The sequence below is a fragment of the Haliaeetus albicilla genome, chromosome 11 (genome assembly GCF_947461875.1).
Source record: "Haliaeetus albicilla chromosome 11, bHalAlb1.1, whole genome shotgun sequence".
NCBI lineage: Eukaryota > Metazoa > Chordata > Aves > Accipitriformes > Accipitridae > Haliaeetus > Haliaeetus albicilla.
Window position 1 is genome coordinate 25,645,363 of NC_091493.1, and position 27,739 is coordinate 25,673,101.

A 27,739-nucleotide genomic window follows, 5' to 3' on the forward strand; every position below is an offset into this window, starting at 1 on the left:
GGAGTCTCTGCGCGGGCCCCGCCGAGCCCGCCGCCGGCCTACAACTCCCAGCATGCCGCGCGCGGAACGGCCCGCCGTTTCCCCCTCCCTCCCCCCCGTCGTGCGCGCGGATCGGCAGTTGCCCGTTCGAACCGGCCAATGGCGGCGGGGGTGGTGCCGACTACAGCCAACGGCGATGCGCCTCCCGGGCGGGGCGGGGCCGAGGGGTGGTGCGGCGGACCAATGGGGAGGCGGAGCGGCAGGTATGAGATGGCGGCGGGAGCACCGGCGCCCGGCGGGCGGCGCGGCGGCAGGTAAGAGCGGGCCCCCTCTGTCCCCAGGGACCGGTATCACCTCACCCCCTCCCCGTGGGCGGCGGCGGGGCGCTCTCCCCGGCCCCTCGCCCCGTTACGGGTCGCTGCTCGGCCCGTTGCGGGCACTCCGCACCCGTCCGCTGCGGGCGGGCGGGCACCGGCCGGCAGCACCTCGGCCTCGGCCCGCCCATTGCGGCGCTTCCCCCGACAGCCGGGCTCTCGCCGTCCCTGCTGCGGCGGGGCAGCCGCTCCCCCGGCCGGGGTCCCCCGACCCCCTGGCGGAGGTGTCGCTGCCCGCCGAGCACCCTCGCTCGCCCCGCGGGGCGGACCGGGGGGTGGATCGGGGTGGGAAGCTGCGGGCACCTCGGTGCTGCCGTTCCCTCGTCCCCGTGGGTTCAGCGGCTAGGGAGCGCTCCCTGCAGCGTCCCTGTGCTGCATTGCAGGGGAAATACCGCCCGCTCCTCCTGCCAGGGGAGAGATCCCGCTCCAAACCGTCTGCCCTCGGGCGGGGGGACTGCGCCATAGGGGAGTGTGTCTCTGCGCTTAAGTTAGCAAAGATAAGTGCCTGCCTCTCGGTTCTGCCCCTGCTCTGGCGCAACCGCTCGCTGCCTGCAGAGATACGAGGCGTGCTGTGACTAGGCTGGCTCATTTCTGCAGCCGCAAAGCGAGACCTCATACCGAGCACTTGGCAGTTGCAGGGTTTGGTAGGGTGATGGCACTCTATAGACTTGCTTCGCATCCAGCCCTCTTTCTCCCTTGCTTTGTCCACTCTTCATGCGTTGTTCTTGCTTTCTAAAGACACGTACAATGTCAGCTTCACGTAATTCACCTTTAGCATGTACTTTTATATGCATAACCATTCTGTGATTGCTGCCAATAAAATAGTGGAGACTGTATGAGCACCGCATTGGAATAGTGTTGTCGGATGACTGCTAAAAGGCTTTAATATCTCCCCCTCCCCTTCCTCCCCCCTCCCGCCCCACCCCCGGCATGTGCAGCATGGAGCTGCAAACTGAGTACCCTTTGAGTGGTAATTCTTGTGGACTTGCAGAATAAATACAGTTGAGAGCTGATGCTGCGTATCCAGCCTGATTCACAGTGGTGCTGTCCCATTCTGTGCTGAGTGGGACCTATCCTGATGGCACTTGCTGTGCTAATATGGGGGTACTGCTGGGTTGGGGCAGAGCATTGCTCTGCAAGGAGGGATGAAGAGATGATGGTCAGCGTGGCATGTTTGAGCAGGGAGTGACTAAAATGCTAGACCTGGTCAAGGGATGAGTATGCTCTGTGCAGCTGATACTTACAACACTCTTTTGGATAAAGCCTTTTAAACGTGGCCTGGATCAGTCCAAATGACTGAATTTATTTGTTACATGCTGACAGTTGTCCTTAGGATGTAATTCCCCAGATCTTTACCCCTCCCCCTGCAAGGGATTTTGTTAAAGCAAAGCCTGAAGTACAAGTTTTACTCCAACGCTTCCTGTCACCCACAGGTAGCGCTAGCAAATCGATCTCTTGCTTTGCAGGTCTATTACCCCAAAGACCACAAAGCTTCCTTTTTTTTTTTTTTGGTTGGTTGGTTTTTTAAAGTATGCTCCACGACCGTGCTTTTGCCGCTATTTCCTCTCATCTGGAGAGAAGTGCAAGTTAGCTAGTAAAGCTTGCATGCTGTGCGTGTGGTCTTATAGCATGCTGACTTAAAGATTGGAAACGAAAGCTGGTTGTCTTAACCTCCTTACCAAATGTTACTGAACATGACAAAAGATGATTTGTGTGCATCTCTCTTCTGTTTGTGGTCTCTCTAACCTCTGCCTGGCTCTTCGTAACTGAGAATGATGATTGCAGTGTGCCCGAGTGCTCAATTTCAAAAGAGAAATATCTGTCTGATTAATGAATGCATTTAATGTTCAATTCAAGCAGCACCTAAGCACTTTGCCAGGCACTTAGTGTTCTTGTTGGCCGTTTGATATGGCAAGGGTGGGATGAGCGGAAGGGAAAAAGCCATGGGCCTGGAAGGCAGGATGTGCTGGGAAAAGGCTTAAGGCATATTGCTAAACTGGCTTGATAGAGTGTCACTGCACAACTGGACATTAAGAGCTCACATCGTAAACAGGCAATGAAAGGAGACACAATTGCCATCTATGTTTTACTGCAAATAGGAAAACGTTCACTGTAAACATGACTTAATGGCAAAAAGTCAGTGACTTGCTGAGGGTCATGCAGAAAAAATGGTTGATTCCAAAGTTAAAGCCAAGTCTGAACACATGGCTACTTTTCTCCAAAGATAGCCTGGAGCAGGGGACAATCTTATTCAAATGTGCACTTTTCCACAGCTCTCACTAAAATCTTTGAGACTTAGACTTGCGTTTAACCCTGTACTCAGTTCAAGCCCTGTCAGGTGCACATCCGGACCTGAAATCAAGACTGTGTTGCATTTGCAGCATTTTTGTATGTTTGCACATAACACCCTGTCCTGTTCTTATCCAGGGCCTGGGATGGGCTTGGACAACAGGATCCTTGTTCTGCTAAGCTTCAGTTTATTGTCTGTTTGCGTGAAGGGGGAGCATTGCTTGCCCACATAGCCCAAAGCAGTATCTGGATCTCCTTGCCAGCCTAGTCATTGCCTTGTTGCTGTGTGCACATTTGCATGCATATGAAAATGTCACCGGGCTTCGTTAACACTCCTTTAAAGGTGCCTGGGTGCTCAATTCAGTCTGAAACTGAAGCACTGAGTGCTGGACACTGTGCTGGGAAATCAAATTCCTTGTCTTAAAGGTCAACAGTCTTCAGTGTGTGTTGGTTTAATAAGTGGCAGGAACAGATGGGAAGGAGACAGGGCAGCATGGAAATGTTGGCTAATATCTAATGGTTGCACTGAAGTCAAGTTACTCTTGGAAATACTGTCCCTCTGTATGCTGGGTTAGGCTCCTGATTGCAGCTGAGGCCTTGAATTTTCCACTTGTTTCGGAGTTAGCTCTTTTGGCAGGATCTCATTTTCACTTATTCTTTAGCTGGAGGCAGGAATAGGGAGCCGAGACCCTTTCCTTGGTCTGTGTTCTGCAAGGTTCAGGCACAGACCTGCTGTGCTGCTTTTGTGCAGGCTTTCACCAAAACTGTGCTGTGATACTGGGGACTGACACTGTAGGTTCCTGTGTTCCCAAGTCATAGGGGTCTTGGAGCCAGCATGGGTTGAGAAATGGGAGGAACTGCGGCCTGGTGGTGTGATAAATTTGGCCGACCCTTTGTTTCAGAGCTTTACGGGTCTGGTGTGTTCCTGGCCTCTCATCCTGATAATGCTTTACACTTACCCTGTGTCTGACAAGAGCATTGGGCCCTTTTCTCCAAGGTGCAACAGCCTCACTCCCTGGCTCTTGGCCTTTCTCACCTCTATGCTAAGTAATTGCAATTAAGCTATCTAGAGTTTCCTCATAATTTTTTTCAGAAACTGTAGATAGTAGGGAATGCGATAAGCTGCTTAAATAATTGCCTGCCAGCTGCCTTATGAGAACTTCTAATGTGTTTGCTTTTGGACTATAAAGCTCTAATAATTTGGAGTCCAGCCAAAAGATCCTTTCTTCTCAAGTGGTAATGTGGCAGCTCTGATTTTTAGAGGCAGGAGGTTCTCGGGGGACCCAGCATTAGTTTCCCTTTTTGTTTTTCTGGAGCTCAGACTCAAGGTTGAAAAGTAGTTTTATGGTTTGGGAGTTCCATATTGGCATTCCTACAGCCCCGCTTGTGAGCTGTCATATAGCAGGAGACAAGCATGATACGGCTGGCTGTGCCTTGGAGAGCAGCAAGCGTTTTAGGGAACATCCTTCACAAGTTCTCAGGGGTGGCTGGAGCTCTCCTCTCACGCACATGCCACTCCGCATCCTCCTGAGCAGCCCCTGGAGCAGCTCCCTGGGCTCTGCAGAGAAACCAGGTGAATCCAGAGATGACCTGTCAGGCGGGATGGGAAGAGAAGCAGTTTCTGATCAGTATGGGAGAGTTGCATAAAGTGACAGTATAGGTTACCGTCATATGAATTCTGGCATCTGTGTACAATATTCCAGTTTTTGATACCCTAGCCTGCCCAAATCCCCTTCAAAAGCACTAGGCCCCCATTCTGCTCAGTTTGGTGAGTTAATTGGGCTGCTTTGTGCATCTCTATCTCTCTGGTACTGCATGCTGTGCTGCTCTGTGTCTGGCCCAGCCTGTTTATCTGTGTGCCTCAGCAGCCCTGACCAGATGTCACCAGCTTATTTAAATGCTGGCGTGCATCCAGGTGTGCCTCATTTCAATTCCAGCTTGTGCGAGTTTACACATCTGGAACATGGGATGTGGCCTCTGACATACTCAGTGATGTCTGCAGAGGATTGCTGATGAGAAGGGATTTTATGTGCTCTCATGCTTTGCAAACTCCACCATGATACAAAATACAGATGTAAGTGTGCAGCTTGCCCATTGCACCTCCAGAGCGAAGGAGTGCTGTAGAATTACAAAAGTGTAACGAACAAAAACAAGAGCTGTTACTTCCAGAGTACCTTTGTTCTCTGTATTTGCCAGGCTGTGACCACAAAATCTCACCCAACAGTACTGTTGGGAGCTGGCTGTGGGTCCTGACCCAGGTCTTGGTATCCCCTTGGTCCACAAAAAACAACAGCAGTCAAGTGAACCTGTGAGTGCCACAGCACACTATACTCAAATTGCAACACTTTGCTCCAGCGCTGACAGTTGATGGATGGCATTCCTGAATGTGTTCTGGGCACCAGTTGGTGCTACCAATTTTGGGTGATTATCATCCCGTGGGAGGGCTGGAGGAAAACATCCTTCCTTCCTTCCTGGGTTGCTCTGAGTTCCCAGACTAGTTGCTACAATAGCTTGTTAATTTTGCTGTGCTGTTTTTGTGTGATTGCTTGCTTTTTTTTGCTTTTTTTTTTTTTTTTTAAATGTTAGAAGTAAACCTGATTGCTGTGGGGCTCCTCTTTATAGATGGTAATTCTGCTCTGACCTGGACACTGGCTTGGAGCTACTGGACTGAGAAGCATCTACATGGTGTATCTTTGCTAGTCTCTGAACTTCATTTTTCCCTGCCTCTGAAGGATGCCCTAGGGCTCTTATCTTCCAGTGTAAGGGCAACAATCAGAGGTGCGTGCACCAATTTCTGAGTGCTAGAGGCCAAGGAGGTAAAGGTAGGACTGGGCCATGCCTCTTATTAACTTCCAGTACACTCAAAATGGGGAAGTAAAGAAGTTAAAGACATTTTAAAACGAGGAGAGTAAGGGAATGCTATCATTGTTCGCAGTGGGAAAGTACCCATTGGCACGCTTTGGGGATATAGCAGGCACCTGCGGACCTTGCAGTCCACCCAGCTACGGACCAAACAGGCAAAAGTGGGAAGACACTTCCTACCTGGGATCTGGATGACGTTGAACAGCAGTCAGTTGGCGAGACTCCATGGACAGATGTTCAGTAAGGAATTTTAGGTTACACAAGAAAACTGTTAGGGTCTATGGGAAGAGGAGGTGTCCCTGCAGTTCGTTAGACTCATAGTCAAAGGTCATGGTGGGGAATTCTGCAGTGCATGGGGAGAAAAGGCCCAAAATCCCTGTCCTAGACAAGGGACACAGCATTCTGGGCAGATAACACCTGGCCCCAGAGGGTACCTCAGATCTATAGCATGTTGTTCACAAAGAAAATGGCTTAAATTAGTAAAATAAAGCAAAAAAGATGCATTGTTTTGTCATAACTATATGACTGGGGCAGGGAAAATACATCAATACAGTTTCTATAGGGACTAGCCCCAGACCCTGGTGACCTTCTCCCGAAGGAGGCAGCACGCCTGCCCGGCATGTTCTGGGTGGTGGGAAGTGGCTGCAGGGCTTCCTCAGGCTGCGACCCTCCCACCCTGCTGTCGGGGTCCAGATGTGGCCACACAGTACCCTGCAGTGCTGTCAGGCTCCTCCGGCTACCCAGCACTGCTGCTGGCCTGTTGTCTCTGCCTCGTCAGCAGCTCCCAGCCAGCGCCTGGAGCTCAGCTCTTCCCTCCTCAGCCCCACATCCCAGCCGTCCCTGCCTGATAGCTTTCAAACCAGCTCCTTTGTGCTCAGTCCCATGTTGCCCCTCATGCAGAAGCTGGATTTCTTCTAAATATCTGCAGTGTGACCTGATTATTTTTCCTGTCCTTCCTCGCCCTCCTTTTTAATAGTGTCTACAGAAAAGCTGGCAGAGTTCAGTTATATCAGTCATGCTGACTGATAGTGCTGCCTCTTCTCTTGGGATTCCTCCTCTTTTCTGTCCCTCCTGCATTCATTTCAGATTTAGCTATCAGCCCTCTAAAGACAGGGTATTGCCTTTGTTCTGTGTTTGTACAGCATGGAGCACAGTGGAGTCCCCAGCTGTGACCAAGGTTCCCAATGCCACAGTGATAAAAGTGAATAGATCAGTAACGAGAAGAGGCAGCTGCTGCCATCTAAAAAGATTCAGTTTTGGTGCTGGTTTCAGTGAAATCAGGATTGGATCTAAGGCTCCTTTTCTATTGCTGCTCCCAGTAGGGGTTTATATTAAAATAAAGACATAAACTTTAGACTGCATTGAAAGTCATGAAAATTGGAGCAGTATTGCTATTTAATGCTGTTAGACTGTGTTATTCTGATGTTAAGGCAGACATATGAGCTTGCAGATCTTTAATATAAAACCACTGGGTTTCTGGCGGTATCTGTGTTTCTGCATTTTTTACAGAGTCTTGGGTAGGAGGCTGAGCTGTTGCACAGCGTGGGATCATCCAGAGCTGTGGTGGTGGTGCTGGGAAGGAGACTTGGTGAGGAGCACTGCGGTGAACATGCGGTTCCTCTCTAAGGTGCCTCTTAGTTCTTTTCCTTCTTCTAGCACTAGAAGGCATCTGGATGCTCTGATGTTGTGGTGATGGCTGATTGAAGTACTGCTTTGTTGACTTTAAAATATTCCAGTGGCTATTACTAAAGATATCATGAAAGAATTCACTGAGGTCAAACTTGAGAAATTTCATGCTGAAATGTAAATTTCTTGATGTTTCACATATATCAAGCTGCCTTGCTACTGCAGTTTTCTTTGACACTGGCAATACGTTGCATTTTCAGTTTCTTCCAAAGCACGCTTCCCCTCCTGCCCCCCTCCAACTCTTTTACCTTCCCAGATAGGTCCCTCTCCAGGTTCACTTCACAGATGTGCACCTTATGTTGCCAAGGTCCGCTTTGAGTCCTGTACTGAGACAGAATTTGAATTCATAGATTATAGCAGTGACTTGGATATCCAATTTACCCGATGGCCAAAAGATGGCCAGGTGTTATGTTAGTTCCAGGTTGTCCAGCACAGGCTGCCATCACATAATAGCAGCTTTCTTCCCCAGCTCCTTGCTGTTTAAATTGTATATTATTATCTGGTTCCCATAGCCAAAAGGCTGAATCACTCTGTGTTAGCTGTTTAAATGTGAAAAAAGCAAAGCACAAATTAAAAAGGCAGTGTTAGCTAGTATGGCTTACTTGTATTAAGTCTGGAGACAGTAGGCAAGGATCGGCATCCACTGTGCTATGCACTGTGTACTCATCACAAAAGGATTCTGCCCCTAAAGACCTTATGAGTATAACCCTAGGCAAAAATTGCTGCATGTTTTTCTTGACGTTTTTCAGAGGCAAATCAGTCATCCTATGAAGAGTTACTGTGTCAAATCTGAGGCCTGAATGTGATCTTTGTTACGCTATCTTACAAGAATGTCAGTCTGAAGTACAGTCCTCAAAGCAACCTTAACTGTGAAGTCACTTCTAAGGTCTCCGCAGTCCATTCCCGTTAGACTACTTCTAATTTTTTTTTATTATTTTTTTTTAATCTAGGAAATAATTTGTCTTCTGGTCCTTTTGTACTTAAAATGATTCCACATAATTCCAGTATTGTTCTTTCATCTCTTTGCAAAATCTGGGATGGCTCCTATCTGGCTCTGGAAATACTGTCTTCAGACATCCTCGTTAATTGATTCCTTACTCTGGCACAACATAGGAAACGATGCTACTTCTCTCTCTCTGGGGAAATACAAGCCTGTGCGCATCTGTCCCGTCTCCCTTTGTGCTTAGCCAGGCAAAGAATTGCTCACGTTTTGTGTTCTTTAGCACTGCCTGCTTATCACCCTGCTCTCAGTATTTGGTAGCAGCCTGGCTCTTTCTCATAGTCTATAAAGATTTTGTTATTATAGAGGGAGATTTTCTTCTATTACCTGCCTTATTTTCAAAAGGATTTTTAATCCTTTTACTCCTGTATGGTTAAACTCGCCTACTGTGGTGTGTCTGAAGTGTTAGCTCCCCAGTGACAACACACCAAGTGTGTAAAATGGCACTGGAGATGGGTTTTGCCCACTGAATTAGGTACATCAGGTTCCTCTGAAATCTGCAGGTTCCAGTGTTTCCACTTTCACAGCTAGACAAACACAGCTAATGCCTTGCCCCAAAGGTACCTTTCCATTTTCTTTCTTGCTTACTTGTGCTCTCCTTACGCTCTATTTCGTGTTGCTTGAACCTGTTTCTGCCTTCAAGTGGGTGGAGTTAGAACAATATAAAATCTGTAAAAGCCACTTAAAACAGTTAGGTGTCACCTATCTGAATGCAAGCTTGCTGCCACATGACCTAATCCGCCTGCTTGCGCAGCTCTTGCACCACAGGTTTAATCACCAGGTTTTGCCAGTTAAAGTCTCATTGTTGTCCTAGTTTCCAAGGCATTTCCCTGGCCTGGATCTAGTTACCTTAGGGATTAATTGATACATCATGATTTTGACCTCCTGCACCATCCACTCCCCATGAAATGATGGGGCTGTCATGCCCGAAGCAAGAACGTTGTGTGTGACAGACAGCTTTCTTTGTGACTTGGCTGGGATCACAGGCTTCGCTTCTAAAAGATACTAGAATGGCAAGAATCTCAGCACAATATAGGACCCATTTTTTTTAATCTGCTGTCTTAATCACAACCCTATTAGTACAAGGTTTTATTATTCATTGGGTTTTGATTTTATTCATGGGATTGGGGAGGAAGCTATTTATTCCTTTATTTTATTGTCTTTTGACGTGTTGTAAAGCAATCTGAGATCACAGCATATAGAAAATATAACTCTGTAATTGCAAGCAAAGCAAAAAAAAAAAGCAATAAGCTCTCTGAATACATGTTTGTCTCCCCTTTGCTGCTGTTATATAAACTGTGAGTGTAGGTAGAGTACATCCATCTTCCTTTTTTAACGTGAAAACAGCAGATGGGGCACATGGCTTTTTCTGAAGGTTATAGTGTGTGCAGCAGTGAGGATTGGCAGGGTTATTGTGTGTAAAGCCAGTGGGGGCTTTATCTTTGCTCAGAAATAGGGGTTTGCTTCACATTTCCATTTTGATTAGCAATAAAGATACAAAGGCAAATTTTCTGTGCGAGGAAGAGCTGTTAATAAAGTGACCTTTCAAAATTAAGTAGCTCATTGAAGTGCCATACCACAATAAGAGTATACAAGGCTGGTCCCAGCTGTGGCAGGCAGCGAAACTGGATGGGAATCCAGAGAAACGTGGAATGGGAAGCCTGAAGTGGATGAACGGCACATGGTGGCACAGTAATGGTAGCAAAGAGCAACAGCCAGGTGCTGTGTCCAGCTCTGGAGGGGCCAGTCTATGTGCTTTGTCTCTGAAAGGATCTAAAAGTGTGAAAGGCAGGGGCAGAGGGTGTTTCTAGCAAGGTTTCTGGGCATGGGGTTGTGCAGTTAAGGGACTCGGCTATTGTCCTGCCAGTGCCGTAACATCAGTTGTGCTTGGATGCTGTTGGGAATGTGTTTGCATGGCTTTACTCATGGTAAACACAGGGTAGATTTGGGGCTATTTTGTGGATTCCTCTTGGATACAGGTGGAGAGCACTTAATACCACGCTGGTCCTAATTCAAAACCCTGGTTTCTATGTAGGAATTATTTGCCGTTCAACTCCAGCTACGCAGCCTTTGGCAAGAGACATGAATCAATTTGTCCAGCTTTTCTTTTCTGTTTTGTCTCTGTGTGAAGGCTGATGCCCAGTGTGTGCCAAGGGGGCCTTTCAGACCCAATAATGCGCCCTTGTGTCTCGTAGCATGCGTGGAATTTGCATAGGCTGTACTGGGACAGGCAGGTTTCTTTTGTTGCTGGAAACAAGGAGCAAGTTCTTTTCCCTGTCTCTGCTTCCTAATGCCTCTCCAAAAGCTCTCAGCACTCATGTAAGAAATTTACTTTTTTCTATTTATTTTTGCATTAAATGTTGTTAAACGTTGTGTGACTTGTAACAATGGCTGTGCAGAGAAGTCATGTCAGTCAGTTCTAGTTGACAAAATTGTTTAATTTTCTTTCTCTGAATCTAGATATCTAGTTGTCAGAGGGAGCAGATAATCTGTGATGCTTGATGTAACTGCTGCAAAGTATTTGCATATCTTCTCTGTGGGGAAACAAAACTGCTAGTGAGTGAATAACAGTGCACGGATCATTGTAGGCAGGGTCACTGGGCCTATACACTTGCTATTAACCCTTCTCAGGATCTGTATTGCCACGGAATGAGTTGTCATGGGTTTCAGGCAGAGGGCTTGCTCCACATTATGGGCAGAGCTGGCACTTGTTTGTGCATTGTAGCCCTGCGCAATGAAATGCGAATGTGATCAGATCGATTGGCAGTTGCTTTTTGGCAGCTGATACCAAGTTGCTGCATTTCGGTCTTGATTTACTGCAGATAATAAACTGCTGAAAAATAGGCTGGGAGGTGCTCAGAAAAATATGGCCCCCATTTGGAGTTGGCAGCATGCTTTGCTAGGCCACTCTGAGCCATGCAGCTGGGAGCCTTTAAGAGCTTTCTAAAAGTTTAGATGACCTGGCAGATTGCCTTGTAGTCTGCCGTGCAGACCTTCCTCCTCTCCATCCTCTTGAAGGAGTCTTTGACATGTGTGGAGAGCAGTGGCAAGGGGAGAGGGTTTCGTGTGGATTCTCACGATGCAAGTGTTGCTGAGAGCCTGGTTTCCTCTGATTTTCAGCAAGTATCTTTCTCCTTGTGGAGTCTGAGTCCCAGCTTTTATTCTTTTATTCTGATCATGCATCCTGGAAAATCACGCCAAGATGGTCTTGCAGGTCAAAGATGTACAGCAGTAGCTCAGATAACTCTTGGGTTCACAGATACTATGTGGAGGTGGGCTGGAGTTCAGGTGACTTGCCAGTATGTGCTTTGATGTCCTCCCCTTCGTTAGCTAATGTCGATTTACATCAGAACAAGAAGTTGCTGAGATCTCTGAACTAGTAGCGGAAGTGCTCTGTTAATTGAACCAATGGATGTAAGGTCCAGGGGGCTGCAAATGCTTTCGCTGGCAGGCATGCTGAGCAGTGAGCACAGATGCCCAGCGTGGTCCGAACATGGTGACGTGGCCTCCACCCCTCAGCAGAGAGGAGAGGAAGGTCAAGGTGTTTGGTGGCCTCAGGGGTGACTGGCAGAGCATGTGCTTCTCCCCAGGTGCCACACCATACCTAAGGGACTGATGTGATCCCTGGTGCAGGAATGCAGCATTTCTGTTACCTGTGCACTTGGCAGCTGCTGTTGGAAAATGGTGTTCAGTGAGAGCTCGCAGCTGAGGCGGGATGTTGAAAAAGTGGAAAGGAAAGTAATATATAAGAGCCCAAGAATGGTTAAAGGACTGGGGAATGTCCTGCAGTGAAAGCACGCAGTGTGTGCAAGCTGGGTGGGTAGGCAGCCTCCACCCAGAGCCCTGGAAGAACTGGCACACCAATTTGCAGGGCCAGGCCAGCACTTTGTAGCCAAATATGACATCGGGGCAGTAGCTTGTGACTGGAGAATAATGACGCTAATCCTCACTTAAGTAGAAGAGGGACAGGAGAAGCAAGCTAGGTAACTCTAGCCTGTGGGCTTGACTTCAGAAGTGTGCAAGTGTTTGAAACAGTGGTGGGAAGATGGTAATAAAAAACCTAGAGGTAGATGGAAATTGGGATAAGCTTTAAGTGTGAGCATTAAGAATGCTGATTAACCTGAGATATCTCTTTGATAACTCTTTATTTTTATTTTAGACATGGTAAATGTAGCTTACCTAACATCTGGTAGGGCTAAGTATCTGTTATAGATAACCCTTAGCAGACCAGAGTCTCAGGTGCACCCCTTTTCCCATGCCATGTGAGAAGCTATGAAATGGGGAAAGTAGGCATCAGTAAAGGATGGGGAATTCAGATAAAGTTCAGCCTGAAGAAGAGGCAAGAACTGGCTAAGATGAAAAGAGATGTTCTAGGAGAAAAGTTACTAGGGGTTCCTCAAGGATTGATCTGGCATGGCTTGTGCTAATACTGATGAGTTCACACTCACTCTGGACTTGCTCCAGAGTGCATAGCTGGGCAGTTATTGTAGCTGGCAGAGAGCAGTAACCAAAGAGTTGGCAGCTTGTCACCTGGGAGCATTTGACCACATCCCTAGCAGAACTGTGGGTCAGTATTATTGCATGTTTGTGATCTTAAAGTCCTAGGGCATGGGAACTATCTATTTGTTGATAGGAAAGTAGGGAGGACAGAATGGCAGTGGGAATTGATGAGTATAAGCTGCCCATGAAAAAATTTAGATTGGGATTTAGACTTTCAGGCCACTGGGAGTGAATTTCTGGGGAGGAAGGGAGGCAGAACCAAACTTATTTATGACTGAGTGGTAAGTTGATGTAAAATATCTGCCTGAACAAGTAGGATGTAGGTACAGTGAAAGTTTTAGCTGGGTGTTGCATATGTTACCATCACGCTATGGAGTGCTAGTCTTGGGCTGTGTTGTACAAATAGGCCAGGAATGTTTTTGCTCCAAAGGGAAATGTAACTGTGCTGTGCTGAATGTTCACCAAAGACAGACAGTGCTGTTGGTGTAAACTGGTAGCTCCTGTGTCAGCAGATGTCTCCTTCAGGGCAGACCAGCTGGCTGTAAAAAAAACAAAGCAATGAGGAGTTACTGTATTTTTTTTCCTCCTTCCTTTTTTTCAGTGATGCCATCTGCAATTTTGTCATCTGCAATGACTCCTCCCTCCGCAGCCAGCCGATCATCTTCAATCCCGACTTCTTTGTGGAAAAGCTGCGCCATGAAAAACCAGAGGTGTTCACTGAGCTTGTTGTCAGCAACATTACCAGGCTCATTGACTTGCCTGGGGCAGAGCTGGCCCAGCTAATGGGAGAGGAGGACCCAAAGCTGCCTGGGGCAAACAGCACAGCCTCTGGATTTTTTCGATCTCTGATGTCTCTGAAGCGCAAGGGTGAGTATGGCATGATGTCTGGTGCCCACCTTTAGGGTGATGCTGACTGTCATCATCTGTTACATGTAGTTTACAAAATTTTCGGTGTAGGCCTGTTGTTTTGAGCTTGTGTTGAATGCTTAATACTATAGGTTTGTAATCCCTGGGCTTGCCACCTCGAGAAGGAGCAAAATGGAGACCAGGAGGTTCATCCGGGAAATGCCCTGCCACTTCTAGAGTACCCTTCTTCTGGGGAGTATTGCTGTGGTTTATGTCAGGTTGGCCTCAGTGGGTTAGCTGCTCACTGTGCTGCTGCTCAGTGCAGCACACACCATGGAGATATAGCTTTGGTCCTTGAGTGTTTCTGGTCCGGCTCTGTGGATAGCACTGAGCTGGAGAGGGGTGCCTGAACAAGCTGCATGTTTTTCCAATACACACCAAGGTGTTCTCGTCTCTCTGCTTGTTTGTGTCCATGGTAGTCCGTGCTCTGTTTTCCTTAGCTCATTAGCTTTCCTCATAAGTGATGGAATATCAGTAAAGGCTGAGAGCATCAGGTTCCACAGAGAACAATAATGCCCAGGTTTTCCAGGCCACTGACTTCACTCAGGGCCCACTGTCTCCTCCAGTTGCTGTCACAAGGTCTAGTCTGTGCAGCCGAGAAATCTGTAAGCATCTCCCATCCAAATGCCAGTGCCACTCTGATCCACATCCCAATCCAGTGAGTCAGTGACAAAGCTCTACAGACTGACTGCTCAAGCCCAGATTCAACCCTGGGAGATGACATTTTTCTCTTTCTCTGAGACATGCATTCAGCTGGAGTTTTCTTCTGGTAAACTGACTATTCTTATCTTCTCTTTCAAGTTCAGCTGTCTTGGTTATGAAACAGTAGCCCCAGGCCCCTTCTCAGAAGTCTGAGATTTGCTTTTGAGCACAGTTGTGCTCAGATCCTCTCCTCTTCACTGGCTGGCATTTACCACTCTGTTTTGTTGTAACTAAAAGGGTGTTCTAGGTGTATGTGTGCCTTCTCCCACCTCTGCCCACACTCAAGGGGAGCCTGGTTCTCCTGATAAGTTCAGTTAAACCTTCTCACTCATCTAGACAGAAACTGCCTCCATCTGGGCACCTCTCACATCCCTCGTCAGCTCTGGTTTCCTAGCTAGACTGGCTGTCTGCTGGCAGAGAAGCTGTGGGTAGCTGTCTTCAGATGTTGGCAGCCTGAGGTTGAACACTTCTAATTAGTCTTCCCCTTCCTTTGAGCAATTCTGCTATTGTGAGTATCTCTGAGAAGGGAGCTATCACTATATCTGAATATGGCTTTTTTTTGTCTTTAACCTTTATATAGTTTCTCTAAGTGTTTCTGATTCTACCAAACCTATTCCTCCATTGTATTTCATAAGGACAAGCTCTGCAACCCCACTGTTCAGGCTCAATTATCTTGTGCTGGCTTCAGCCCTCCACTCCTGGCTCACCCAGTGGGAACCCTGGTAGATACACTCACCCTGGGCTGGACAGCACTGCAGGGGAAAATAAAGTACTGCAAATCAAGTCCTTTAGCATACTTAGGTGAGAATTTTTCAATATTGCCATGACTTAACTTTGCTGCTCCATAATAACAGGTCTTTATGCTGCTCCCAAACTGCAGTTAGACTGTGCTTATAACTGCTATTGCTCCTGCCTCTGTTCCAGGAGAGTAGCAGGACACCTTAAATTCAGACACTTGCCACTTGACAAACAGAAGCGAGCAAGTAACCGAGTTGAAAGTGTTTTCTTAGTGTGTATGGAAACTTCCATGTTCTTGTCAAAACCTTCTAGCAGGGGCTTGTGAGCCTTCTCTAGCTTGTTTTTTTTAAATTATCTGTACCCTGCTGGAGCACTGCTTTTATCACACATGACATCTCCTGCTAGCTCTCTTCCCCAAGAGCTCCGCCTTCCCCCATTCAGAGGTCTCCATGGCCATGTGTCTCACTACAGCTACAGCTAGCAGATGTTTCCAAGTCTGCTGGCTGCACTCCCAGGCTGCAATGGCAGTGTCTCTCTGCATTGACAGGCACTGTCTGTGAACTCCTTGGCCAAACTCTGAGAAAAAGAAGTTTGTGCCTACAGAGAAAATCAGTTTCATGTACTGTGTGTTTCATCTTGGAGCCATAATTTGTTTTTCTTCGCATTATAGACCAGCTAGAACAAACGGGTTTTATTTCTTCAAAGCCAGAGGCCAAGGACCATAGACCTCAGAGCTGATCAAACTGCAAATACTTACAACTTCTTTGAGCATCAGGAAACTCAATCTCATGCTGCTTCTTAGTTTGAGAAGCAATTGTACAATAACATCTGAGCCTTCGTAACTCAGCATCCATTCTCCAGACATGTCTTTTAAGTTTCTTTGAGAATCAAATTCTCATTCAGATATCAACTTCTGACTTCAAAAGTAAATTGAATTTTTCAGGCCCTGCATGTCTCAAGAAGATGTATTTTCCTCTTCTCTTCCTGGCCACTATTGATTCTATCTGTTGAATGTCTAATGAGTTTAGTTTTCTTCAAGGACAAGAATCTTTTGCCAACTGTTCTCTCCCTTTGCACTCAAGCCTTTCAGATCTTATGTGTGGATCAAGAGGTCACATTGCCCTCCTTTCTCCTGCAAGACTGAAGCATGCACTTTATCAGAGGGAGGTCAGAAAGTTCTTGATTTAACAGGAGGCTGGAGTTCCTGGTGGCTTACCATGTATTTCAGAAGCCCTGGAAGAAAGTGGAACATTCTTCAGGTGGAATAAATTTAGTTGTACAGGAAGGCTGTTAGAGAAGTGCATAGGGTTAACCAGGTCTTTCCCACATGCTGTGAGCATCAACACCACAGAACAGTAAGATCTGTAGTACAACAGACCAAAAGCTAGTAAAATCAAAACATGCTGGGGGGGGGGGGGGGGAGGCAGGAGAAAGCTTGAGGGGGAGATAACTTTTATCAGACCAGCCAATGCACTGCTTGGATTGCTGGGCTATCAGCTGTAACAATGAGGAGGGAAATCTTCAGCCACAGAGAGGTGGGGTGCAAATGCCCAGCTTGCCCTCAGAAGTGGCCCATGCTCCTGGCAGTCTGGTCATGGAGAAGGGAGGAATATTCTTTTCTTAAATCTGTTGGCTCTTTGAAGCCTAAGTGCAAGGGTGGGATGAACCAGCTCTCTACCTGATTCCAGTTCTCAGTCCCAGTCAGCATGTTGTGGTATAGTCTGTCCAGCATCTTGTTTCTAGCTGCAGTCAAAAACCTACATGTATCGGAGGGAAGAACCAGTGCTCAGGGCTCTGGTTGCTGCCAGTGAAGCCCCTGGGAGTTGCCTCCGCTTTCTGAGGGACAGAGCATGCTGCCTGTATGTATCTGATGGAAAAAGCCATTCACCAGCAAGACTGCATTTATTAGAAAATACTGTCCTGCTGGATAACCACTGTCTTACCTGGGAAGTCCCTCTCTGGACAAGAACTGTTTTCTGCATTGGTTCAACAAGTGCCTTTCCAGTTAAATGGGCTTCTCATCTAATGTTTCCTCCCATGCAAGGATCACCTTCCTTTCAGCTCAGTTGCTTCTATCTTCTTTTGGAGCTGTAGCCTGTGTTATTTACTGGAGTTCTGGAGCTGGCAGCTCATGCCCAATCTGTAACAGCCCCATGAGATGAAAGCAAACTCCAGGAGTGAGAGGAGCTGTCAGTGCTCCAAATGGAGAAGGGCCCAGCTCATTTCATTGCTTTGCTGCTCTCCCTTTTTTTTTTCCTTTTTTTTCTTTCTTTTTTCTTTTCCCGTTTTTCCCGTTTTTCCCGTTTTTCCCTGTTCAGCCTTCATACTTTACTGTACTCAGGCCAGGGCAGCTGACATGGAAGAGGGATTCACTGTGATCAGGGAATTCCAGGGATTACCCATCCCTGAAAAGGAGGCCAGTGTGAGCCAGTCAGATCATGTCTGTTCTCCCCAGTGGTGCTTGTTCCCCTCTCCCATAGTCACATAGCTGCACCTCTTCTTTCAGCTCCACTCCATGTCAAGCCACAGCGAGGATTAATCTGGACTTTCCTTCCCAGATGTGGAGTGTGCCAATGTGGCAGACATCTGGGCAGTCCAAGCTGTCACATCTGCCATTCCTATTTGCTGTTTCCATAAGGTCCAGGCTTGCAGATGATATGCCCTTTAAAACTGAAACATCTGTTCTGGTGTTTTCTTTTCAGGAGCTAGAGAATATTTGCTTTAGCTGATAAAAACTGTAATTAAGCTGAGGTAAGAAGCAGGATGATGAAGCCCTTGTAAGTACAGCATGGTGAGATGAAGTGACGTATCTGGGAGTGCTTGTGATATCTCACATCTGGGGGAGTCCTTGTGACCTTCACCCTTAGCATTTTGGGGCACTGGTCTTTGCATCCTGAGATCCTGTTCTTTGGAGACCAGTCATGTTTGTGGCTGTTGGGTTCTGAGCTGCCTGAAGACATTATCTTCTGTTCTGCAGATAAAGGGGTGGTGTTTGGCTCACCGCTGACAGAAGAAGGCATTGCACAGGTTTCCCAGCTAATCGAGTATCTGCACAAAAGTAAGTCACTCTGTCTTGCTGTCTTCCTGTCCCAAAGGCTATCTGTCTGGCCCACCTCAGGTCTCTGGTGCAGACAGTGAAAAGCTCTGAGCTCTCCAGCAGCGGGAGTTTGAGGCTGCAATAGGCAACTGTTCCCCAGAATTGCCTAGCAGATGTGTTATTCTTTTTCCCTCTGTGCATGGACTTTTTCTACTGATGGGAGCCAGCTTGAAGTCATGTCTCTGAATGCAATTCACTGAGGTTTGCTGTCAAGCTCTGGAAAGGGGAGGGAACTGCTTTAGTAAGAAAATGGGAATCAGCCTCTGATTAATCGTTGGCCTTTTTTCTCCCCTCTGCCAAGCAGATCTAAGAGCAGAAGGCTTGTTTCGGGTGCCAGGCAACAGCATCAGGCAACAGATCCTAAAGGATGCTCTGAACAGTGGTACAGATATTGACCTGGACTCTGGGGAGTTTCATTCCAATGATGTGGCCACCCTGCTTAAGATGTTCCTGGGTGAATTACCAGAGCCGCTGCTGACACACAAGCACTTCCATGCCCATCTCAAAATTGCAGGTGAGTGAGCAGTAAGAGGCAGTGATGAGCAGAGGGAATAGAACTAGCCTCCTAGAAAGCTGGTAATGCTACAGAGCCACACGCTAGGCTGCAAAAGTGTAATCCTTAAAGGTAGGGTGAGAAGGAATCTTCCTGCCATCTCAGCCTAATGGTGGAAGGACTGGAGCTGAAAATCCTAAGGAATCAGACCAAGTCTCTCTAGCCCAGTCTTCTCTCTCCAGCAATAAACAGATACCTATAGGAGTGGAGCCCGTGTTGGTAACCTGGATTTCCATCTGGTTTAAGTCTGGGGGTCTCCTGAGTGAGGTGTGGTTTCTATTGTACTTAATAACTGTTACTGAACTACCTTCTGTGAACTTCCTCCATCTTGCCTTCAACCCATCACAACTCTTAGCAACTGTGTTGTCCTGTGAGATTAATACCACAGATTAACACATCAGGTGGGGAGCTTGGGAGCTGGGGGGAGAGAGATGGAGGGCCAAGAACTGTGCAGGAGTTTGGAGATCTGCGTACGAAGAGGGAAGTGTAAGTGGTTGCAATAGGCCTGCTGTTAAGGAAGGTAATGCATGTCATTCATGTTTTGCCTTGTGATTTGGCAGACTTGACCCTGTTTGATGAGAAGGGGAATAAGACCAGCACTCCAGACAAAGAGCGCCAAATTGAAGCCCTCCAGCTGCTCTTTTTGATCCTTCCTGCGCCCAACCGCAGTCTGCTCAAACTGCTGCTGGACTTGCTCTACCAGACCGCAAAGAAGCAAGACAAGAACAAGATGTCTGCCCACAATCTTGCCCTGATGTTTGCACCCCACATCCTATGGCCCAGAAATGTGAGCAATGCCTCAGTATCTGCGGGTGGGATATTGCAAGGTAGAAAGCAGAGGCTTGGCAGGCCTACAGGGGAAAGAACCAAGATGGGAAAATTAAGTATTGATACAGTGATGTGAGGGTTGGAGGCTGGGATGGTGAGGTGGACCTTCCTGGCAGGGCTCAGTCCTAGTGTTCAGCCCAGACCTGCTGTAGGTCTTACTTGCAACTGATGCTTCATCTTTTTCAGTAAAATTGAAAGCACAGCAGAGTCCTGCTTCTTTTAAGGAGGACTACTCCAGACAAACCTTGTGGATCTCTGCAACATTTCTTGTGCTGCTGGTGAACTATTTGGCCCCAAACTTGTCTAGTTCTCCTCCTCTCAGAGCAGCTTTGGCTCTGTGAGCTCTGCCTCCTCATCTCCTCAGAGCAGGTCTCCTGCTGAGGCACTATGTGTGCCTATGTCGCAGAGACCCTTCCTCCTTCCCTTCTAACTGCTGCACCTTTGGCTGTGTCCCCTTGCCAGGTGACAGCAAATGACCTTCAGGAGAATATCACGAAGCTAAACAATGGAGTGACCTTCATGATCAAACATTCTCAGAAACTTTTCAAGGTAAGTGCACTTTGGGGTCTTGCTCTCCCTGTCCCTTCAGCAGGAGACTGAATGCCCCTTGTCTAGACATATCCCAGATGTCAAGTGCATATTCTGGGCGCTCTCTTCTGCGGTAGGAGAACGAGGATTTCTACAAGAAACTGTTCCTTTAGTGACTAGGGAGGAGGTCTTTGCTGGGCAGGCAGCCCAGGAGGAGGAAGACCGCACTGGAGGTGGCTTTGTGCCTAGGCAGGTCAGAAGCACGGTGCAGTGTAACACCACCCTCTGCTGGACACCCAGCACCTGCTGCCCAGCTGGGAAGCCTGGTTCCTGGGGGCAGGTAGTGACCAGGCTCCCCTCGGGTTCTGGCAGGATAAGGAAACTGAAGGGGCTTGTCCTGGATGAGTGCTGCCAAGAGCTGAATCCCTAATATGGCAGGTCATTTAGTTGTGAACTTATCTGCAAGTGGTAGTCAACCCACTGCAGCTACAGTGACAGCCTGCAGTCTTGGGCCTCAGTCTAGCTCAGAGCAGGGTGCTGTGGTAGGACAGTCAGGAGCATGGGGCTTTCTGCAGGTTCCTCCAAGAAAGTGTTTCTGCAACAGGCAATCTCGACTTCTCAGGACCTTCCTGGTCACTGTAGGCATCTGTTCTCTGCAAAGAGTCCTCCCATAGAAAGTTCCCCTTATGCCTTCTTTGTCAGGCCCCTGTTTGGCCAGCTCAGAGCTGGGTGAATTGCTTGGAAAAAGTTCCTGCTCTTACTCTGTGTTCCTCTTGTGCTGGCTGCCTGCATCAAAAGGAAACCATGGACAGGGACTGCACTGGGGACATGAAATCCCATTGGTTTGTCTGCCCTGAACAGCTTAGTCTTGATGGAAGTGGCTTGTGTGGTATGGTTGAAGAGCACCTCTTGCTGGGGCCACTCTTGCCCCAGGACTAAACATACATTTGGTCTTTTCTCTGCTCGTTGTCACAGGCCCCAGCATATATCCGGGAGTGTGCCAGGCTGCACTATCTGGGATCCAGAGCCCACACATCAAAGGTAAGGTCAGTAAATGCAGCGCCTGCCCTCCATGAAAGGGCAGAGGCTGTGATACTATGAAGGGACCCTTGTGAGTGAAAGAAGCTGAAAACAAACCAAGTCATGAAAGAGGATCTGTCAGAGAGCAGGAGTGAGGGAACCATATGGTGTAGTAGTGTAGGCGGCTGCATTAGGGAAATTGGGCAGAGTTGGAGCATCTGTTAATCAAAAGCACAGGGAAAGCTATCAGCCCCTGTTTAGCAGCAAACCTGCTCCCTATGCCCAGTACATGCAGCACCTGCTCCTTCATGGGGTTGTGCCTTCCAGACAGACAGATGCGCCTGCTGCTGTGGCCAGGCTGCTTGGAAGAGGGGCTGGGATAAAGGCTACTTGCTGCCACTGGGACAAGATTTGTCTGTGTCTTGCCAGCAAATGCTTCCCTGCCTCATATAGCTGCAGAAGAGGGAAGATGCATTGCAAGGAGCTGCACTGACCCTTCTCAAGCCTGGAAGGGCTTCTGCAGCTGGCATCCGGGAGGGGAGGGAAGAAGCAATGGGGTCACCTTTGTATTGCTGTCACCTCTTCCTGGCACAGGGCCTGCTGGTGCAGTGCTGCTGCAGAGGGGTAGGGAAAACACAGCCCTGTGCATTCACTGGGGTTGAGGCAGCTCACGAGACTCTTCCCAGCCTGGCGTAGATGGGTGGCTCATTTGGATTAAAGCATGGCAAGCGACTGCTGTCTCCACTTTCCCAGGACGACCTGGATTTGCTGACGTCTCCTGGCTCCAAGGAGCTGCAGCCCCTCAAGTCTCAGAAGCGAAGTCGGCTGGACACTTGCCATCAGGAGGAGACCCAGCAGCGCACAGAGGAGGCACTGAAGGAGCTCTTCCGCCATGTCCACAATATGCCTGACTCTGCAAAGAAGAAGAAGCTTATCCGGCAGGTAGTGTGGGGAGGAAAGATATCTTTGGGGTGTGCTTGTCAGAACAATCTGGGGCACAGGCCTAAAGGCAGGGCCTTCCTGAGAGCTGCTCCTAGTCCTGGGCAGGCTAGGGAGAGTGGGCTTTGGGCTGTGTAAGGGGCAGAGCTCTAAGAAGGCAGGGGAGGATGCTGCTTGTCCTGGATGTGGCTGACTGGAGCTTGCTGCACCAAGCTGTGCTTTGAGCTCTCTGTTTTCCAAGCCAGAGACTTGCTAGCCAGCAGTTCCCCAGTCCTGATTGCAGCATTGTTGAGTTTCTGCCCTCAGAAAGGGAAAAGTCTTGTCCCCTCTTGCCTGCAGGGAGTGGACAACCTGGTCTTCTCTCAGTCCCATGAGCATTCCCAGCCAACCTGCTGCTCCAGACAGAGACTGGTTGATATGGTCAGCACCAGTCCTGGCTGCCAGCCTCCAGCTGCTGCCCAACCCCCTTTCTGCTCCAACACCTGCTGCTTTTGGCTAATCTGGTAGCCAGCACAAAGCAGCCTCACACCCAAGCTCCTTGTAAATCCTGGATGGGAGATGTGGCCTTCCTCTGCTTTATTCTCCCTGCAGCTCTGAGCTGCTCCTCCATTTTGGAGTGCAGAAGAGACAAACTGAGTTCTAGGCAGAGGGCAGCAGGTAGAGCAGGATACAGCAGCAAGAGACTGGTGTAACTGTAACAGTAACTGTGCTAACGTACTGCCCTCATGTTTCCTCCTAGTTTAATAAGCATCCTACAGCTCTCACTCCTGGCTCTGATGTACCCACATCCCCAGCACCACGACGCACCCGCTCACGCTCCTTCAGTGGCCTCATTAAGGTAAAGGCAGCCTCTGACCCAGGCTCTCTGCTGTGAGTTTCTGATGTTGCTCTTTGCTTTTGCCTTGCCCTGGCTTGAATGAGGCCCTCAAAGGGTAGGGACTGTTCAAAGTATTGGCTGCCAAGGAGCACAGATCCACTGGGGACAGAAAAGGCAGCACAGTGACAATAAGCCTTGCTAGTATAAAGTGTAATTACCTATGAAACACATGGCTGTAGGATATATGCATCTTTCTGAAGGATTGGTTGCTTCCTGAGAGGAGAGGAGATGAGGACTGACAGGAAGCTGGTTGTCTAGTCTAGCCTGTTAGCACAGGTGTTAGCACACTGTAGGCTGCCCCACAGCAGCATGTACCTGCTTCTGACAGGCTGGGCTCCTGGCCAGGCCTCAGGTCAGCTCCCAAACCCTTTACAATCAGGCAGGCTCAGCCTAGTGGCATGGTATTTCAGGTGGCTCTGCTTTGCAATCTTTGTCCCAGCTTGGCTTCATTTTTTTCTTTCCCAGCATCCAACTGCTTACCAGCAATGCATCCTGCTCCTTCCCTTTCTTTTTCACTTTGCACTATAAGCACTAGCCAACAGCCCTCTCTTCTTACGGCAGCGGAAGGTTTTGGGAACCCCGGTTATCCTGGAGAGGAGGAGCAGGGATGCCACACCGGAGCCTGAGCGAGTCAGCAAAGAGAATATCCACCTGGTAAGAACTGCTCCCAGCACCGCTGAAGCTGCTGGTGGAGGGAGCATGTGGTGGGAGGAGTGCAAGTGCAACTTTGGCACTCATTTCAGCGATCCTTGTGGGGCTGCTTGCTGTTCTCTGCCCAAGAGAAGGTCTCCAAGTTTCTTCTGTACAGTCAGATAAGGTCTTAGGAAGCTGCTGTGAGAGCAGAGCAGATGGCAAGGGCAGCATTGGGACAGGGGTGGCAGCACTTGGCCTCCACTCCACTCTTGTCCCTCTGGCTGTGTTCCTGCCCAGAGGCATTGGCTTGTGCCCCCTTCCCTCTCCCTCATCCTCCTCCGCAAGTTGTACAGCAACTGCCTGTGGGTAGTAGGGCTGTCCCATGGCCCAGACAAACCAAGAGTGGATTTGGGTGGTAGCTTCTCTCTGGTGGTACAGGCTGCTCACAGGGGAGGCTGTGGATGCCTCTTCATTCCCTAGGTCTCTACTCCTATTCCCCTCTCTTGTCCAGTTACAGAAATGTGGATCTCCAGCACACATGTCCCAAGCGAAGCTGAAATCTTTGGAGGGGCGGAAAGAGGTGAGACGCACACACTCTCATTCTCCTTCCTGGGGGGAACCTGGCCTGCTGGGCTCTGGGACCTGCAGGGGTGATGTCATGCATGCAAGGCTCCGTCTCGGGCTCTGTGACAGCTGAAGTCCCCTGGCTTGTAGCAGCCTGCTCCATGCTGAGCTGCAGGCAGTTGGCATGCTGGAAGCCTGGCCTTGAAGGGTTTCACCCGAGCAGGTGTGTACAGCCCTTCTACCTGTGAGCTGCCAGGCTGGCTGTCACAGGAAACAGAGGGAAGCTGGCAGCATAATGTAGTGCTAACAGCCGGTCGTGGTGGCAGTGGGACAAGAGATTGGTACAGCCCAAGAGCAACTGCTGTGTTTGTCCCTGTCTGCTCACTGCCTCTTGTCTAGTGCTCTGCTTTGGTAAAAGGAGTGGGAGGCAGATTCCAGTGGGGAGTCCTTGCAAGGGGAGGACCTTGCCGACTTGTCAGCCTTTTCTTGCATGGCATTCTGTGTCTCAAGCATTCAATTGCTCTAATTCTCTGCTCCAGGAATCTTGTAGACGCATGCGAGCCCACCTGCTTTCCAAGGATTCATCATCCCTCTGAATTGCCTCGCACCAACGCATGGGTGGGGAATGCCCAGCCTCACAAGCTGTGAATAATGTGCTGTAATGAGAAGGGGAGCGCTGCAGGCTCACGGCAACCCTCACCAACATGGCAGCGCTCTTGAAACTGGACCTTTGCAAAGACTGCAGGGACTTGTGTCTTTCTGTATATAAATTATATTTCATTCTACTGTGGGGCAAACCACTATCTAACCAAAACTTGTGCAGCATGTCTGACCTGCTGGGTCTGAGAAGAGCTGGAGTGCTTGCTTAAAAGGAGAGCCCTGTGTGTTGCAGGGCCCAGTGTGCACTCCCAGCTTTCTCGGCAATGTTGCCAGGCTGTATTTTTTTGCTTTTATGCTCTGAGTTTTTAACACATTGGCTTGTTTTTGCTCCCTCCCCTTTGTTAGCAGTGAGAACGATGGACTCCAGCCTTCACCCGCATCCTGACAGCTAACCTTACCTCCAGGCCTCTTCTGGAGTCATGCCCTCCTCTGCTTTCTGTGGGCTCTGTTTTGCCCTGCTGTCCCCAAAGGGCTGGAGTGCACAAACGGTACAGAGCACAGGATGGGCCTGGGAGAAGAGGAGACGCTCTGGGTGCCATCAATTCAAGTGAGGCCAGGGGAAAGCAACTTCCCCAATAAACTCACCCCTCTGTTTCAGCTTGAGCTGGAGGCAGCCCTTGCTCACTGCCTTTGTGGTTCTGTGGCACAGTGCTCCTGCTGGGCTCTGCCTGGTGAGCAAGGAGTGTCTCTGCTTTGTATTCTTCCAGGGAGGCTAAGCTGAGTGGGGCAGGATGCTGGTAAAGGCTGTCTGGGGCAGGACAGCCCAGCCTTTGGAAGCTGGGGTGTCTGGGGTGGGCAGAGTCTGGTGGCTGTTTGCACAGCATAGGAACAGCATCAGCAGCATAAGAGGTGAGAGAGGGCTCTGGCCGTTTGTGATCTGCAAATGGTGCCAGAGGCTTTGGCTCAAGGTATCTGGATGGCTGGTCAGGCAACTGGCTGATTAGTCATTAAACCGCAGGAAAGGGCTGGAGCTGGGTTCAGCTCTTTGGCCTGAGCTGCAGAAATGAGATGAAACCATCTAGATACGGGATAAACCCCCATCACAGCTGGCCAGTGTCAGCTGCCTTGTTAAGCTAAAGTGCTCCCATAAGCCAGTCTTGTAAAGTACAGGTCTGCAAGCACTCTGGGGTAGGAAACACACAGGGTCACTACTGTGAAATAAAGATTTAATCAGCTGGGGAACCATCTAAACACTTCTCAGCCCTTCTTGGCGGAACAAATAATCTCTGGAATCCAATTATAATTGTCTTCTAATCTTTAAGAACCAGCAGCCGGCAGGAGCTAGAGCTCTGTCCTTGACAGCTTTCTGAGACAACTGGTGGCAGGAGGTGTGAATATTGGGATGTGAGCAGGGAGTTCAGTCCAACTGGCTAGAGCTGTCAAAACAGGGCATCGGAGCCCTGTGCAGCTTAGCTGGAATTTGTCACTTTTTTTTTAATGGTGTTTTTTGGGGTTTTTTTTTTTGGTTTGTTTTTTTTTTTGGAGATACAAAGCTATGTGCCTCATGCTACTCTCTCCAAAGAGATGTTCCTGGTACTTTATCAGGGGTGCCTGTCCCCAGTCTGACCCCAAATGGGAGGAGCTGCCTTGAAAACATAGGGGGTAGTGGGACTGTAGATGTGTGAGTTGTGAGTTGTTGGTGTTAGGAGCCTCTGTTGCAGCAAAGAAAGGGCTTTGGTTCTTCAGGGACCTGGCAGGCGAGGATGCTGTGAGGAAGGGCAGAGGCTGTTTGCTGTGGTAGTAGTATGTGCTTTTTGGATGTGTCTGTAATCGTTCCCCCCCCGAGGCCGAAGCTGCCTATGTGCTCTTCTCCGAAGGGCACCATGTATTTTGCTGACTGCACTTCTGCCCTGCCCCTGCAGTCCACGGCTGGCAGAGATCTGGGGATTTCAGCTTTGCCTCTGAACAGAGATGAGGCAGAACTGAAGGTCGAGTGGCAGTGCAAGGAGAGCTGGGTCTGGTCCTGCTACCTCTGCTCTTACTTGCATCAGGGGCAGTTGCTGAGTGAAGCATTTGTTCATCCCATCCTTCCTAGCTTACTTGGGCATATATCTCTGTATGGGTGTCTGCTTGGCAAGGCAGTCTTGTTCCTAAGACCAAATACACTGCTCCTGTATAGGTGAGAGGAACATAACTCTTCTCTCTGCTGTCCCCCTTTACTGATGGCTCTAGCTCAGGGACTCCATCTGGTTTCTGGCACAGCTGAGATTTGCTTAGCTCTAAGAAAAATTATCTATAGGGCATCAGCCCAGCATTCTGCATGTCTTAGATGCCTTCCCTGCCAAAGGGGTGGGTGCAGTCTCCAGACAGGGCAGTCCCAGGAGGGGTTTGGTGCCCTAGGCTTTAGGTCATGGTGCTGTCCTCCCTGTGCTGAGGATGATGGTGGCTAACAGACTCAGCCTCTAGGACCCTTGGCTGTTGCAGTCCCCAATGTGTTCACACGGTCTCACACACACAGGGGAGTTTTAGTCATGCTTGGATGTCTCTCATTTGTCTGCCCTGTGCAATGACTCACAAGGATGCTTCCTCCCAGAGCAGCCACTAACTGTTCCCAGAGTCTGTAGTTTCCAAAGTATTTTTAATCTTTGTCATTATTTATATATGCTATGTATGTACTGTTTCAGACTGTTGCCTTTCTGTGTGTTCATGTGAAAACCCCATATTAAATGCTTTTATTTTTAGTTGTTTTGCTCAGTGGGCTTAAGCAGTTTCATTGGGATGGCAAGGACTCGGTGGTGCATCCACCTTCAAAAAGAAGGAAGTGTCTGCTCAGAACCCCAGAGCTCCTACTTCTAAGTGCAGGGGTGCTTGGTGAAGTGCTGCCCGCCTGCAGGGATGGCACTGGCCTCCTGTGGCACTAGGGCTTGTTCCCTCTCTAGGATCCTTGTGTGATGCAGGGTGCCCAGACGGGCTGTCTTTCCCTCAGAGGTATGAAGTTGGACCTCTTCTTTTCCTGTTTTCCCCCTGCTGTCATCCAGGGTGATGGGAAATCAGGTTTACAAAG

The 27,739-nt window shown here is 48.9% G+C and overlaps 1 protein-coding gene across 2 annotated transcripts; it reads left to right on the forward strand.

Annotated features, from left to right (window-relative positions):
• The first annotated feature begins 233 nt into the window (after positions 1-233).
• Positions 234-27,416, forward strand: ARHGAP19 (Rho GTPase activating protein 19). Of its 2 annotated transcripts, none has more exons than XM_069796782.1 (12): positions 234-293; positions 13,292-13,557; positions 18,014-18,094; positions 18,438-18,647; positions 19,247-19,473; positions 19,977-20,063; positions 21,018-21,083; positions 21,816-22,004; positions 22,741-22,839; positions 23,440-23,532; positions 24,023-24,091; positions 24,615-27,416. In XM_069796782.1, the coding sequence occupies exons 1-12, from the start codon at positions 250-252 to the stop codon at positions 24,669-24,671; spliced, it is 1,488 nt and encodes a 495-aa protein (XP_069652883.1). In that variant the 5' UTR covers positions 234-249; the 3' UTR covers positions 24,672-27,416. The 2 variants fall into 2 exon arrangements, with proteins under 2 accessions (XP_069652883.1, XP_009914941.1); XM_009916639.2 differs by lacking the exon at positions 234-293 and adding an exon at positions 10,397-10,509.
• The last annotated feature ends 323 nt before the right edge of the window (positions 27,417-27,739 follow it).